Consider the following 15,218-nt stretch of genomic DNA (forward strand, 5'->3'; position numbering starts at 1 on the left):
GGTAGAATAAGCATCTCCTATTCTCCCCTCTCCAATCTGGAGATAAACAGTTTAGAAAATTGAATTTGGCTCATTTTTTTGTACCTTCCTTGGGACTTTCCAGTTTATCTGTAAGAAATAAAGTCTTAGTAAATATTTCTGTGAATATTATATTGTTATGTTATATTATACTTTTTTTTTTACAGGATTTGTAATTTCATTGATATAGAGAATGCCCCACAAGAAAACAGACCTGCTTGGCAAATTATACCCTTAGAGAGTTGCCTAGGGTAACAAAGGTTAAGTAACTTACAGGGTTATGTGCTAATGAAAGAAGCATTAGAGAATCTTGAAATTAAGTGGTTGGCCCCACCACAAGCTACTCTTTTCTTTTCAGGTTTTTTGAGACAGCCTTTTTTGGTTTTCCATATAGCTATCTGACTTCCTTTCAGCCTTTGCTGGATGATCTTCATCCAGGGTATCTTCCAAAGTCCTGTTCTAGGACTTCTTTTTCTTTTGTACTCTCAGTCAGCTCTAAGATGCAATTACCTTCTCTATTCAGATGATTCTCAGATATATTTATCTAGCACTATTTTTCTTCAGACCTCCAGTTTTGCATCTCCCTAGCTGCTTACTGGACATCTCAAGTTTAACATATACAAAATTGAATTCATTATTATTATTTTTTTTTTTTACTCCAAACTCTCTCCTTTTCCCAAAATCCCTATTACTACTGAGGACACCATCTTCCTAGTAATCCAGGATAACAACATAGGTGTCATCCTTGACTTTTCCCACTTACCCCAATATCCAGTTGGTTACCAAGATCTACCAATATGCTTCTAGCTTCTCTTTTCTGACACTACTACTGATGTGGTAGAGAATAGACAATCTGTTATTTGTCCATTTTTACTAGCTATCTCCAGTAACTGGAATGCTCTCCTTTTCTAAGTTTCCCTTTAGGTCTCAGTTGAAATACCATCTTCTGCCAGAAGTCTTTCCTGGTACACTTCTGAGACCATCTCAAATTTATTCTGCATATATTGTTCAAAGGAAAATTCTTCATTTGGGCTTTCACTTTGCAAAATTCAGGATAAAAAGAATTAAAAGGATTTCATCTTGTCAAGTATGTCAAGGTAACAACACCTAGAAGGGCTGACCACTGACGGGCATCAAGGTGGGGATAGCTTTTATAGATACCTTTAAAACAATTTAGATAGGTCCATCTCAGCAAAAAGGGTGAGAGCCTTTGCATCTCATTTCCTCCCTAACGTAGCAAGAAAGAGACAACTTGCATGTAGAAGTACGTGACAAAAAGCAGGTAATACAGAGAGCTGCAGACTTGGTCCCTCCTTCCCTGACCCCAAGTGATAAGCAGGGCTGGGAACAATGGGATGCTAAGTCAATATAACTTTCAAAATGTCCTTGTTTGTACATAGTTGTTTACCGTTATGTGGTCTCCTCTTTAGAACGTGAACGCCTTGAGAACTGGAATTGTTTTTGCTTTCCTTTTTATCCCTACCACATACAGCAAGAGTTAAATACTTGACAAATAAAACGACTTGCCAGATCTCAGTAGAGTTAAAACTTTGGTGAAAGTAACTCCTTTTTTGTAACTATGTAATGTCTCAGCAGGTACTGCAGTTGACAATAGCACGTCACCTTCAGAATCTCAGAAGACTCCACCAGACTGGGAAGTTGGGGGGAGGTGGGGAAGTCGAACCTTTTTCTTTATCCAATCAGATAAAATCACTTAGGAGGTTCTAAGCCCAGACTTACAGTCTGACTGATAAGGTTCAGTTTTCTTTGGTCTAATGTAAATGGTTAAGCACTTTCTTCCCCCGCTAATAATTTAAGCATCTTCTTTGGTTATATTACGTCTCTATTCTTCAGCGCTACCAGCTCCTGCCCAAAGTGCAGCGTCCTGCTTGGTAACGGTCTCGGGCTCTCCTGGCCAGGAGAGGGGAAGGTTACGGGAACGTCCTCTGCCGACTTAGGGGACTGGGCTTTGCAACAGCTGCTGGTGGGGTGTGTGCTCGTACCTGGGCGTACATTGAATGTATGAATAAATGGCAGCTTACTGCTGTATCTGTTGGCTGATTTATTGGTAGATAGGACTTAGGACTCTAATAAAACTCGCCAACGTCACGCGCCTGCCGTTTTTCATTTGGCGCCTCCTCTCCTTTGCTTACTCCTTCCTGAGCCAGTAGGCGGCCGATCTCAAGTTCTTGGCTTGGCTCAGGGCCTCCAGGCCTGCGGCTACTTTTACTTTTAAAGAACTAACCAGTCCAGGCCGTTCTTTCTCCCCTCAGTAGCTTCTGCGCTCTCTTTTCCAATCGGCGCCAGTACTTTGGGGCAAAGGGTTTGTGGGAAGCGGAGTCTTTTCCTATCGCTCGCCGACATGGCACACATTCCCTACGTGTGGAACGTGGAGAAGCTGGGCCTAGATTATCCCCACAGCTCTTCCAGTAACGATTCCACTCTCCCAGACCAGGGGGAGCTGCGCCCTCAATTTCCCCTCTGCTCCCTCTGGTTTTTCTACCCATCACAGATCATTTATGGCTTCTTCCGGAAGAGGCCGGGGAAGGGGAAGAATGCTTCCGCTTCCGGTGGAGCCGGGCTTGGCTGCGGAGATGGCGGCGGCGACGGCGGCGGCGGCGGCGGCTTCCTCGGCCTCGGGGTCGGGGGGCCCTCGAGAGGAGACCGAAGCCCCGTGCCTAGCTTGGGACGAGTCCCAACTCCGCAGCTATAGTTTCCGGACCCAGCCCATCCCGCGCCTGAGCCAGAGCGATCCTCGGGCAGAGGAGCTCATCGAGAGTGAGGTGGAGGCGGGGAAGAGGGGAAGGCAGAGTCAGGGAGGCCTGACGGGCCCCGGGGGGGGGAGTCTTCGGGAGACACTCGCAGTGGGGAAGGGTCGGAGGAACATACGAGGGGCGGTCCTGGTGCCGAGGGAAGAGGTAAGGGAGGGCAAGGGGGAATGAAAGGCTGGGAGCGTTGAGTGACAAAGGTGCGTTAGGGGAAAGCCCAGGGTGTCTGAGCTTATTGACAGCGGAGTGGCGCTAGTCTGGTCCTCGCATTCGGAAGAGGTGGGATTTCTAAGTTTGTAAGATGCAGAGTTAAAGGGAATTGGGGCCTGGTGTTTTCCCTGAGAGGGAAGTGTCGTGGTGGGTTTGAGGAAAGCTGGAACAGTTTGAGTGGAATTTGTTAAGGGGGATCATCTTAGAAGCGGGACACCTAGGAAGGAGTGAGAATGAGGAGGTGTCTAAGGAGGCATTGTGACATGGGAAATGCCGCTAGGACCTCGGTGGGGGCACTGCAAAGGTTCAAGGCTGGACCTTGCAGGCGTGAGCTTGACGGACTTTTCTACAACTTTATTTTTGTTTGTTTGTTTGTTTTTTGCCTGGTGCTCTTTCCCCAGGAGCCTGTGGTATTGACTGACACAAACTTAGTGTATCCTGCCCTGAAATGGGACCTCGATTATCTGCAAGAGAATATTGGCAATGGAGATTTCTCAGTGTATAGTGCCAGTACCCACAAGTTCCTGTACTATGATGAGAAAAAGATGGCTAACTTCCAAACTTTTAAACCAAGGTCCAACAGGGAAGAAATGAAATTCCATGAGTTTGTAGAGAAGCTACAGGACATACAGCAGCGGGGCAGTGAAGAGAGGTAAGCTGAGTAGGAGTTGTACTGTAGTGAGGAGTAAGCCAGAATCCCAGTAAAAAGATAGACTTCTGATATCCTATCAAAAGCTACAGTGCATCATTAGCCATCTTAGAACTCCTTCTGACTTAATCCTTAGTACTCTGATGAGTTATATTTTTAGTTTTTTAAGTTTTCTGGTGGTCTTCTAGTTTTCTGGTGTACTAAGTCCAGTTAACTTGGGATCTGACAAGTGGCTTATGGGTTGTTCTTTGTGATTGAAGATTCTTATCTCTAGAATTCAGAAACCCTTCTGTGGTTGGGGTAGAGTTAATTGTAGATGCAACCATTGAGACAGTCTGATTGGACCAGCTGGGAATATCATTATTGTACATGTGCTGGATTGTCATACTCATCTAGAACATATATGTGCACACGTGTGTGAATTTATCACTCCATCTTATATCTCTCATTTGATTAATGCCTAATGTGGGCCTGGCTGCTTATTAGTGCTTTTGGCTTGCACAATTTACTTCTCTTCCTGGGGTCTAACTGAGGCATATGTAACCTAGGGTGGATCTTTTCTTTGAATAGTTCTGCACATGGATGTGTGATTATGAGAAATGATTATTAATAACCAGTTATTAATTAGGGGTCATCCAGGTTTTTTTCCCCTATTGCCTCATTCAGAAACCAGTCCTTGGAAGTCTCTGAACGACAGGGCTACCCATGAACTTGGCCAGACCCCACCCAGCTAGGATAGCTTATTTCTGATTAAAATGTAACAGGAATCTGATCTGGATGAATTTCCTGCTACTACTGGTTGTGTTATGCTTAAATGGTGGACTTGGATTTTTTTGTCCAGCTAAATAGAGGCTGCTGAGTCTCTTTCAGCCCTTCTACCTCTTCTACTTTTCCAAAAGTTTTTAACCGTTCAGTGTTTTCCAAGGTGGGATCTTTTGGTTACCAAGAAAGACCAAAGACCATCAATTTATTGATTATATGCTAGTCTAATTGGTAAATTGATTATTAATTATCCAGAAATTCTGTTTCATGGAAATTTTCAATTATCACAGTTAAATCATCTTTGGGCACTTCACTCCCAACTCTTATCCTTTTGCTGGTCTTCCTAGCGCTGTGTTCCTTGGATGTGGAATATTTCCTTCTTCATGGTACCTTGTTACTGTTGGATTCTGAACTCTTGGAAATCTCATTACTAGAGGAGCTTAAATTTCCTTTTGTGACTAGAATAGTGGTTGGATATTGACAGAATATTACCATAATTTGTGCTTTGGTGTTATCTTGAGTGTTTTTTGGAGATCTGTCCAGTGGTTGTTGTTTGATGATTCTGGGAGAAAACAGGTTTCTTGTGTAAGAATACCTTTGAGCCTGTCCACTATATCTGTCAGATGTAGAAGGGGCATTGTACGAGGACCATGATCCAGGGTTCCCAGCAACTTCCTGGAACTTCTATGTTTAGTTTGACTTTGGTAGTTTGCCATCATTAAGGGCACTGTGGTGTAGTGGAAGGAACACTGGATTTAGAGCCAGAGTACCTGAGTTAAAGTCTCAGCTCCTTAATTTCACCTTGGTTAAATCACTTAACCTTTTTGAGGCTCAGTTTTTTCAAATCTGTCAAGTTGGGGAGGTGGAGGGGGGACTAGATTAGATTGATTTCTCATGTTCTTTTGAGCTACAAATTTTAAGATTATTAAGGCAGGCCCAGGAGATATGACTGTTGGTGATGGAAGTAAGTATCCCTTTTAAGCCTTGAAAGACTGAATTGTTTCCTATACATTTTTTTATGTTTTACCTTCTTCTGATTCTTTTGGTGACAGTCATAGCTGACACATTTTGTTTACAAAGCATATTCTATGAGTATTGTTTGATTCTACTTTTGAGAAAGTTCAGATATTACTGCCACTTTAAGATTGATAATCTTCTAGTTCATCCTAGAGTGTCACTGCCATGTTTGGCTTTTTGTGTGATTTGGCCAAATTTATCTGAGCTGCCATATTTTGTGAGTAACACCTGACCATTTGGGAGAAGGAATCTTCACAAAATCAATGTTTTTATTTTAGAAAATTGCTATTAACTGAAGGCTTTGAAAAGCATAATAGGAATTCTTCATTCTCAGGAGTACCTAAGAACATAGGTTTGGTGTTAGAGCCCTGAGATATAGGGAAAAGGATTTAGATTTCCCAGATTAGTATTGGTTGTTTGCAGCTGTTCCCTATGTAAATTGTGCCAGCCCTGGGTGTGGGTTTATATTTCAGGATGTGGGGAGGCTGTGGCTTGAGTGTATGCTAATGAGACTTTCTTCTTGGGGAATATAGGTTATATCTGCAGCAGACTCTGAATGACACAGTAGGCAGGAAGATTGTCATGGACTTCTTGGGTTTTAACTGGAACTGGATTAATAAACAGCAGGGAAAGCGTGGCTGGGGGCAGCTGACCTCTAACTTGCTGCTTATTGGCATGGAAGGTAAGAAACAAAGCAAAAATCTAGGGGAATTGGTTGTAAGTTTTTGTTTCCCAGTGCTACAGTAATTTCCCCAGCTAATTGTGGGCCATATCAATATACATTTTAGGAACTTCTCTGAAGCACCATTAATATTTAGCAGACTTTTATAATGCCCAGAAGAAGGTTAATCTGGGACAAGGTGTTTAGTTTCCTTCGGGAGAGAGAGTTATCTTTTCAGTCACTCAGTAAGTATTTGGGTCTTAGATTTAGGTGGGCTTTGCGGAACTTCCTATCCTTCTGGGTGTGTCTTCAGCAGGTTCTGATTCTGACTTAATGTTACAGGTTAGTTTTGGTTAAAACAATTTCTTTTAAGTTAACACTCCTGCTCTTTGCTAACAAGTTCATATTTGAGTTTTCATGGTTGCCTGCCACAGGTAGTGGAGGAACAGATTAGTTCATCTTAGATTTATTTTATTTATGAACCATTACCAGTGAAAAAACAGTTCTAGTCTGGATAGAAGGCTTCTTTTCTGTCATTCAGGAATGTGTACTGAATGTCCTCTGTGTAATACTCCACATAGATTCTGGAAAAGGTTATATAGCAGTTGGCCTGGGTAGAGGAGGTAAAGATTGGGATAGGTTTGAGCACATGCTGTGAGAAGTTTAATAGCTATTTGGAAGAACTTTGCAGAGCAGGTGCCAATTTATACAGCTCAGACTTCTGTCTGGCTTCTTCTAAGAGTAGAATATTTGTGTTACTTCTTGGTTTTCAGTGTTTTTTAATTGATTTATTTAAAGGTCTTCAAGTAGCCTTTTTTTAAAAGGAATATCCAATATCCTAAAGGTATTTCGAAAACCAAAAAAATTGGAGCATGATCTGCAATTTTGGCCAGAAATACAAATATCATTTTGATTTTTGGCTTACTTTAATTTTTTAGTTTTGGATGTTTAATGTACTTCTTGCAGTACATTATTAGACATTATCACTTTGATATTTTGCTGGAACTTGTGATTGTACATGCTTAGAATTAGTTCATAAATATTTTTGTGATTTGTTTTGATTTGGATCCTCAGGTAGGTTGGAAAGAGTGGGGATTCCCAAACATCAAAGATGTTTGACCCTTCAGCATTTTCATGCAGCTTTTCCTGGATTCTGTACTATAGCTCAGGGAGTGGCAAACTATGGCCACCTGGATTTGATGCTTAGTTTTCTGTGGACTGTGAATAAAGAATGATTTTTACAGTTTAAATAAAGTTTTATTATAATTAAAAATATAAATATCATTCTTAGCTCATGACAGGTGACGGGTTAGGTTTGGACTTTGGGCCATAGTTTGTCAGACTCCTGTTCTGACTTATTCATATAGACTCTGCTGTGAATGATAGTGTCTTCACTCTTGCAGGAAATGTGACACCTGCTCATTATGATGAACAACAAAACTTCTTTGCTCAGATCAAGGGCTATAAGCGATGCATCCTATTTCCTCCAGATCAGTTTGAGTGCCTCTATCCATATCCTGTGCATCATCCCTGTGATAGGCAGAGTCAGGTAAGTTAACAGGGTATGTAGGAAGGCAGTGCAGACTCATTCAAAATATTTCTTTTTCCATGGGGAAATGGGCAGTGTTGTGTTGAATCTTTAAATAAAGTTAGCTCACCTGCAGATGAGTTGGAATTATATTTTAGCATATAAAATTCTGTAATCCTTCTCACTTATCACCAATTCCCAAGACTTCTCTCTGTTGATGTTTTTGATGCCTGTGGGTAAGGTAATAGTGCCCTGTGAAGGTCCAAATCTATTACCCTTTTTTTTTTTTTTTTTTTTTTAAACTGTAGCTCGTGTTGTCTTGAATTGGACTGGTGTGCTTGAGCTAATCTTTACAGTCCCATAAAAAGTTTAGGTTCAAATCTAGATCTTCCCATGTTCCCTGGGTTTTGAGGTTGTTCTGTTAGGTGATTGAAACATGCCAAGTAAAAGAATAGGATTACTTGTAGATATTATCCTAGGAAATCTTTTTTTTTTTAAATAACTTTTTATTGATAGAACCCATACCAGGGTAATTTTTTACAGCATTATCCTTTGCACTCACTTCTGTTCCAATTTTTCCCCTCCCTCCCTCCACATGGCAAGCAGTCCTTTACATGTTGAATAGGTTACAGTATATCCTAGATATAATATATGTGTGCAGAACCGAACAGTTCTCTTGTTGCACAGGGAGAATTGGATTCAGAAGGTAGAAATAACCTGGGAAGAAAAACAAAAATGCAAGCACTTTATATTAATTTCCCAGTGTTCTTTCTTTGGGTGTAGCTGCTTCTCTCCATCCTTGATCAATTGAAACTGAATTAGCTCTCTTTATCGAAGAGATCCCCTTCCATCAGAATACATCCTCAAACAGTATCATTGTTGAGGTATATAATGATCTCCTGGTTCTGCTCATTTCACTTAGCATCAGTAAGTCTCTCCAAGCCTCTCTGTATTCATCCTGCTGGTCATTTCTTACAGAACAATAATATTCCATAACATTCATATACCACAATTTACTCAACCATTCTCCAATTGATGGGCATCCATTCATTTTCCAGCTTCTAGCCACTACAAAGAGGGCTGCCACAAACATTTTTGCACATACAGGTCCCTTTCCCTTCTTTAGTATCTCTTTGGGATATAAGCCCAGTAGAAACACTGCTGGATCAAAGGGTATGTACAGTTTGATAACTTTTTGAGCATAGTTCCAAATTGCTCTCTAGAATGGCTGGATGTGTTCACAATTCCACCAACAATGTATCTATCTTAGGAAATCTAAGGCATAGTAAGGGACGATTGCCTTGGTTGCCAGGGAGGGGTTAGAGGAGTTAATGACTTTATAGAAAATGACTTCTGACCCATCATATGCAGGATTCTTGTTGCACTAGGATATTTTTGTTTATGCTTTGGCAGAACATATCCTCAAATTACCAACAATTAAACTTTTGGGACAAACTTCCAAACCTTCAGATTGTTAGTCATATCATAGAGTACCAGATCTTAGGATCCTTCACAGTTAGATATGTCCTGTTTCTTTTTCTCTGATTGTTTCATATGTTTAGCTTTGGCTGCCAAGTAAAGTACATATTTCCTAGTATTATGTTGCCTTCTTTTAATTCTTAATACTTAGCACAGCGATTTCATTGCTAAAGGGATCTCCTAGTTAAGGAAGTTTCTTCTACCAATGCAGGAAATATCTATCATAGTTAACAGTAAATACTTATACTGATACATTTCTTCCCTCACTGGATCTTCCAGGTCGATTTTGATAATCCTGACTATGAGAGATTCCCCAACTTCCAAAACGTGGTTGGCTATGAGACGGTGGTTGGCCCTGGTGATGTTCTTTACATCCCTATGTATTGGTAAGAAGGGATAGGAGATGGATGGTGAGGAAAGTGGCCTCATATTGTGTGTGGTGTTATTTCCTTTGTATTCCCTGGTGAGAATTATCTGTGTTCTATGGGAGGTACTGAAACTTCCTCAATTTGCTAACACATCCCCAATGGGTACTCACCAAGCTTGATAGGTGAATAAAAGTTCTGTCTTTGGACAAAAACAATATGGTGTTCATTCCTCTTATCAACAAAAATCCCAGAATGTTTCTTTGACATTTGGAGACTGAGTATAAATCTTGTCTTAAGAGTCTGAGTGCTTTTGACCTCAGTGGTTTAAGTGATGACCAATCACTTAGCTATTTCTTTGTATTTTCTCCCTGGACCCTGTATAATTCTCACTTCACTTTGAAAAAATATCCATTGCAGAACTGGAGCATGTTAATTTATTCTGTTGCAGGTGGCATCACATAGAATCATTACTGAATGGGGGAACCACCATCACTGTGAACTTCTGGTACAAGGTGAGAATATTATTCTCTTAGCATAAGAGTGGTAATGGGAGGAAGTCACACTATGATGTGCTTTTTCGGGCGCTTTGTTTTCTTGGTGAAGTGAAGGGTTTTCACTCATAAAAAGATGACTTCATGGTTCAGGTCCCCTTGTTGGCAGAGGGAGATGAAGTAGCACAGGGGGAGGAAGGTTGAGGTGCCCTGGCAAGGGGAAGAAGGAATGAAAGATCCAACTGTTGGCCTTTAGATATTGTTGAGCTCAGGGAGGTATCTTGGGTATCAATTCCTTGTTAGAAGAAGTTCAGAGAATCTTGCCCTTAATTCTTTTGTGGCTTTCTAAATCTCCACTGAGGATTGCAGCCTCTGAGAGCTTGCGGTTGTCCAGGTCGTCTTGATTTCTAATTACCTTTTTTCTTTTCTCTGCTTCTGCCACTATAGCAATTGATCACATGTATAAATAATAACAGCTAGCATTTACATAATGTTTTAAGGTTTGCAAAACGCTTTATAAATGTTTTATTTGTTCCTCCTGACAACCCTGAAAGGTAGGTGCTATTATTATCCCCTTTTAACATTGAGGAAATTAAGACACAGAGCTAAATGATTTGCCCAGACTCCAGTAAATGTCTGAGGCCAGATTTAAATTCAGGTCTTTGAGATTCCAGGGCCAGTGGTCTATATGCTGCTTTATATAGCACTTAAGGTTTTATAAAAGAGTTTCATGTATGTAAAGTAGGAAATTTGAAGTTCCCAACAACACTGAACTTTTAATTTCTTTCCCATTTATCCAGGGAATAGGAAACTGAAACTTAGAAGATAAGACTTTGCCCAAGGTTATACAGCTAATTAGTGTCCCAGGCCTCTCCTGATTCACTGTCAGGTTCACCATCTGTTTCTGCTTTTCTTTATTCTGCTCCTGTAAATTATTTTCTATAGAGTTCATTTTATTAAAAAATCTTTATTTTTTTTTAAGTTAATAGTCTATTTCTCTCTCACACATCTTGCCTTCATTGGCAAACAAAAGAAAAAGGAAAACAAACGCAGAAATATTCATAGACAAGCAGATTCCCATATTGGCCACGAGGTGTTTTTAAGTTTTATTCTTCAGGGTTTACACTTTTTGGGGTTTTTATTTTCAAGGGGGAAAAAAGACTATACAAATTCAGAAATAATGTGCCAGGATAAGATAATTAGTAGTAAGTGCATATCTAGTCCCAAATCTAGAGGGGGTAGTACCCAAATTTCTAAGCTTTCTCTTTGTAGTTTATAAGATCTTGAGGCACAAGGGATCTGAGAGATCATCTTATCCATTGTCTTCCTGTTACAGATGAGAAAACTGAGGCCCAGAGATTGAGTGCCTTGCCCAGGGTCACACAAGTGGAATGTGATCTAAGAGTTAGGATTGGGTCCCCATTTTCTTACTCGAGTTCCAGTGCTTTTCTCACTACATTGTATAGTTCTTTCTGACTGGTTTGGCTTATTTTTTTTTTTAGGTCCAGAGCTTTCAGTTCCCTCCTGACCTCTGCAATAGAATGGTGTCTTTGCCCCCAGAACACCCCTTAGTTCATTGAGAATTTGTCAACCTGAGTGTTTTCCTTTGGTCACTATCCCAGGCCTGCTTCAGGAAGCCTTTCTTACCTCAACTCACTCCCATCCTTTCATCCTTTCAAAAGAATATGCAAACAAGTACAATTCATTGCCATAAAATATAGAATACAGCATGACTCCTCAGCTAAAAACAAATCCAAAACTCAAGAGAGCAGTAGATTTAGAGTCCAAGAACACCTATGTTCTAAATGCAGATTATTGCTTAGTAGCTTTGTGATGTTGGGTAAATCACTTCACTTCCAAGGGCCTCAGTTTCTTCATGTATAAATTGAATGCTTTGGACCAGGTGATTTCTAAGGTCCCTCCTGGATCCCTATCTATGCACTTCAGATCCTAAGTTTCCATCACAATGAGTACCTTTGTTAATGTAGGTATTTCCCAGTATCTGTTGGTTCTGCTTGTTCTCTGTCAAAGGACTTAGGAAACTTGGAGGTCAGTCAATAAGGATAATTTCCTGAACTGCTGCTTCTTTTACAGGGGGCACCCACCCCGAAGAGGATTGAATATCCTCTTAAGGCTCATCAAAAAGTGGCCATAATGAGAAACATTGAGAAGATGCTGGGAGAGGCCCTAGGGAACCCGCAAGAGGTATGGCTAGTCCTTGGCGGAGTCTCTAGCCATTGGGTGGGTAGGGGTCTTGGTAGGCAAAAGTATTGTCAACCTTGGCTCCTTTTATTTTGGAAGCGAATGTATTTTCCATGAAGGTTACAGGCATCTTTAGAAAACCTTGTTTCCTAATGAGTGCCAGGCTTGGCCATCAGATCGATAGAACCTATTCTGTGCTGGCAGTAATGTTCCCTGTGGGGCTCATGTGCTGACTGGGGGATCCTCCAGGGAATTTCTGGAAGATTGAGGAGAAGCAGTAAAGCATTTCCCTGCATGCTCACAGCTGTGCCAAGATAGCTCTGGGAATTATTGGAAGCTGCTTCTTGGAAAGGTGCTTCAGTGACCCTGTCAGAGCAGAGGGGAGTCTGGTAATGGTGAAATCCTTGTCTCTTCCCAATGGGAGGTGAGATGGGGCTGCTGTACTCAGTGCCCCAAGGACACTCAGTGACTGTTAGGTTTAAGTTAGTCTTAATTCATATAATCTGATAGGGACACACGACATCCACAGAGATCTTTGCAGAGCCTGCAGAAATATGCACATGTGTGTCAGTTGTCTGCTTAGGGATCAGCTTTTCTGTCCCCTGGGGAAGAACATGGCATCTGTTTATCAGCTCAGCACAGTGCGAGGCTGCAGGGCATTGTGGGAGAGAGTTGATGCAAAGTAGATTTCAGAGGATGGTGGCCATTTCCTGTAAGGTTAGATGGTCTCCATCCCTATTCTTCCAGTGAAGGGGAGAGAGAATAAAAGATTAAATCAGACCTTAATTTTGTTTAAAAGACAGTCCTTTGCTCATCCCTGGCCTGTCCAAGGGCTTCTGTGACTGCACATTTCTTCCCTGGTCTAGGGGCCAGGAAGGTGGTAGTGGGATTATTACAGTTAACTCAGTGACTGGATCCTCCTATTTCTGTACAGGTAGGCCCCTTGTTGAACACGATGATCAAGGGTCGATACAACTAGCCTGTCGGAAGGTTGAGGCCTCCTTGATGACTGCCAACCCTCCCATCCCATCCCATCCCATCTCGTCCGGTCCACGCTGCTTCGTTGATGAGGACTGGAAGATCCAGAGTGATAGTAATTGCACGCAGCACTTAACAGACTGGGTTCCTGCCCCAGCCTCCTGTGGCAGGAGTGTGAGGTCAGGGGGGCCATTAAGCAACCCATCCTCTGCTCCCGTCTTGAGTGATTTCTTCCTTCTCCACTTCTGTTCCTACTCACCTTCCCTTTTTGCCCCCAAGTCCTGCATTCATTGTGGAGTCCCAGCTTTGTGTCATTGTCTGTGTGCTTGTCTGTCTTTGTGTCCTTCTTCCCAGGCCCCTGAGGCTGTGATGGTGCTCTTGTCACTCGGCATGATGTCCAACAGCCTCACTGCCATTGTCTGGGTAAGGGAAGGAGCCAAGTCTACCTGGATCATGTTTGCATCTTTGAAGGGAGTCTATTGGCCTGATGACTAGTGTCCTAGGCTCCTGAAACTCCTGAGTTTTTTAGCCTTTCTTGTCTCCATTCTGGCCAGATACTTTGCCTGTACACCAACCGTCTAGTTTAATTTTGTACAGTGTGAGTGTATTCTGGGTACCACAAGAAGGAAGGAGCTGTCTGACTTATGTATATACATCTTTGTCCATATTCTGGCCGGGATCTGCCTACCAACGCTCTCCACAATCTGACTGCCAAGACTGGCTGTGCTACAGGACAAGGAGCTTCCTGGCCTGGGTGTGACTGTTCTGATGGCCACACTGTGGCTGAAGTCTGTCTATGAACACTCCACATGCTGACTTGGTCCACTTCCACTGGGTACTACTGCAGGGAAGTTGCTGCCTGGTCCACCAAGATGCTTTTTATTTGGTTTTTAGCCTATTTATATTGGTTGGGCCTTGCTGCAGTACACTTAAGGTTTATTAGATAGAGCCTCCGGGCTCAGGAATCCCTTGTCTAGTCCCCTTCCTTTGAGGTTGAGCTCCCTGGTTTTATTGAAGCCAATTCCTCATTTCTCCATCTGTGAGGACAATGATGAGAGTGGTTGGTAGTCACTGGGACCTGAGAGGTAAACTGGGGCTGATCCCCTTGTCCATCACCTGGGGAGATGAGCCAGAGTCCTTGCCATCTCCTGTAGTTCTGAATGTACAGATGCCCCAAACCTCTAAAAAAAAGCTCCCCAAAGCGTCAAGGTAGTTACAGCCAGCAAGGACTAGGACCTTTTCTTGGTCTATTTGAGTGACTTGAGGACTGCCTTCCTGCAAGAAGATTCCTTGGAAGAAGTGAGGGCAATAGGTGGGAGGAAATGTGTTTTATTTTTTCCTTTTTGCCAAAGGTTTAACTTCAGTGTCTGAGCATTGGTTCTTGTCTCCAGAAGCTCAGTTTATAATGCACTGATAAGACTGGTGTGTGTAGAGGAGGGGATGTTTACTTTTGTAAATCCCTGTGCTTTCTATACTTGCCCTGCTTTTCTCCCTGATGGGAACAGGGTGTGTGTGACTGTGGAAGACACGGTACCTTCTCTAGTGTAGTTCTTTCAATAACAACCAATGTTGGGAAATGACCGGAGTGATATGATCTGTGTCCCTTCTTGGTTTCCCACCTGACACTTGAAGGATCATGGTGAGAAAAAGACAAGCAAAACCTGCTGGGTATACTCATCCCTTCTCTCAGACCCTCAGTAGTGAGTCAGCAGAAATCCATGCTGGGCAAGAGGGACAAATCACTGGTGTCGGGGCTGCTCAGTTTGAATTTGAAGACCCAGCTTAAGGGTACTTTAATTTTTAAAAGCAGCTGGCTTGGGATCTGAGTGTTTTCTTCCCATTCCCTTACTTGCTCTGCTCTGTTCCCTTGACATTGCCAGATTATATATTGGCTCCAGAGAGTTTGAATGTGGGCAGAGGGCCCTTTCCTGCATGAAACACATGCTGGGGATGCACCTGTCTAAATCCTTACTTGACATAAAGCAGCACTCTTTCATAGTGGCCACTAACTGGTCACATAAAGAAACTATAGGGTTTGGAGCCAGTGTAAATGTCACTTGATAGGCAAGTGGGAATTTTTGTGCTCA

At 42.1% G+C, this 15,218-nt stretch overlaps 1 protein-coding gene across 1 annotated transcript; it reads left to right on the plus strand.

The window, feature by feature from the left end:
- The first annotated feature begins 2,586 nt into the window (after window positions 1–2,586).
- Window positions 2,587–14,711, plus strand: HIF1AN (hypoxia inducible factor 1 subunit alpha inhibitor). The gene is made up of 8 exons (XM_051981224.1): window positions 2,587–2,801; window positions 3,398–3,648; window positions 5,958–6,106; window positions 7,489–7,634; window positions 9,372–9,478; window positions 9,909–9,972; window positions 12,046–12,156; window positions 13,088–14,711. Exons 1-8 carry the CDS (start codon window positions 2,613–2,615, stop codon window positions 13,130–13,132), a joined length of 1,062 nt encoding a protein of 353 aa, XP_051837184.1. The 5' UTR covers window positions 2,587–2,612; the 3' UTR covers window positions 13,133–14,711.
- The last annotated feature ends 507 nt before the right edge of the window (window positions 14,712–15,218 follow it).

This window comes from Antechinus flavipes, chromosome 2 (assembly GCF_016432865.1).
Source record: "Antechinus flavipes isolate AdamAnt ecotype Samford, QLD, Australia chromosome 2, AdamAnt_v2, whole genome shotgun sequence".
NCBI classification, from domain to species: domain Eukaryota; kingdom Metazoa; phylum Chordata; class Mammalia; order Dasyuromorphia; family Dasyuridae; genus Antechinus; species Antechinus flavipes.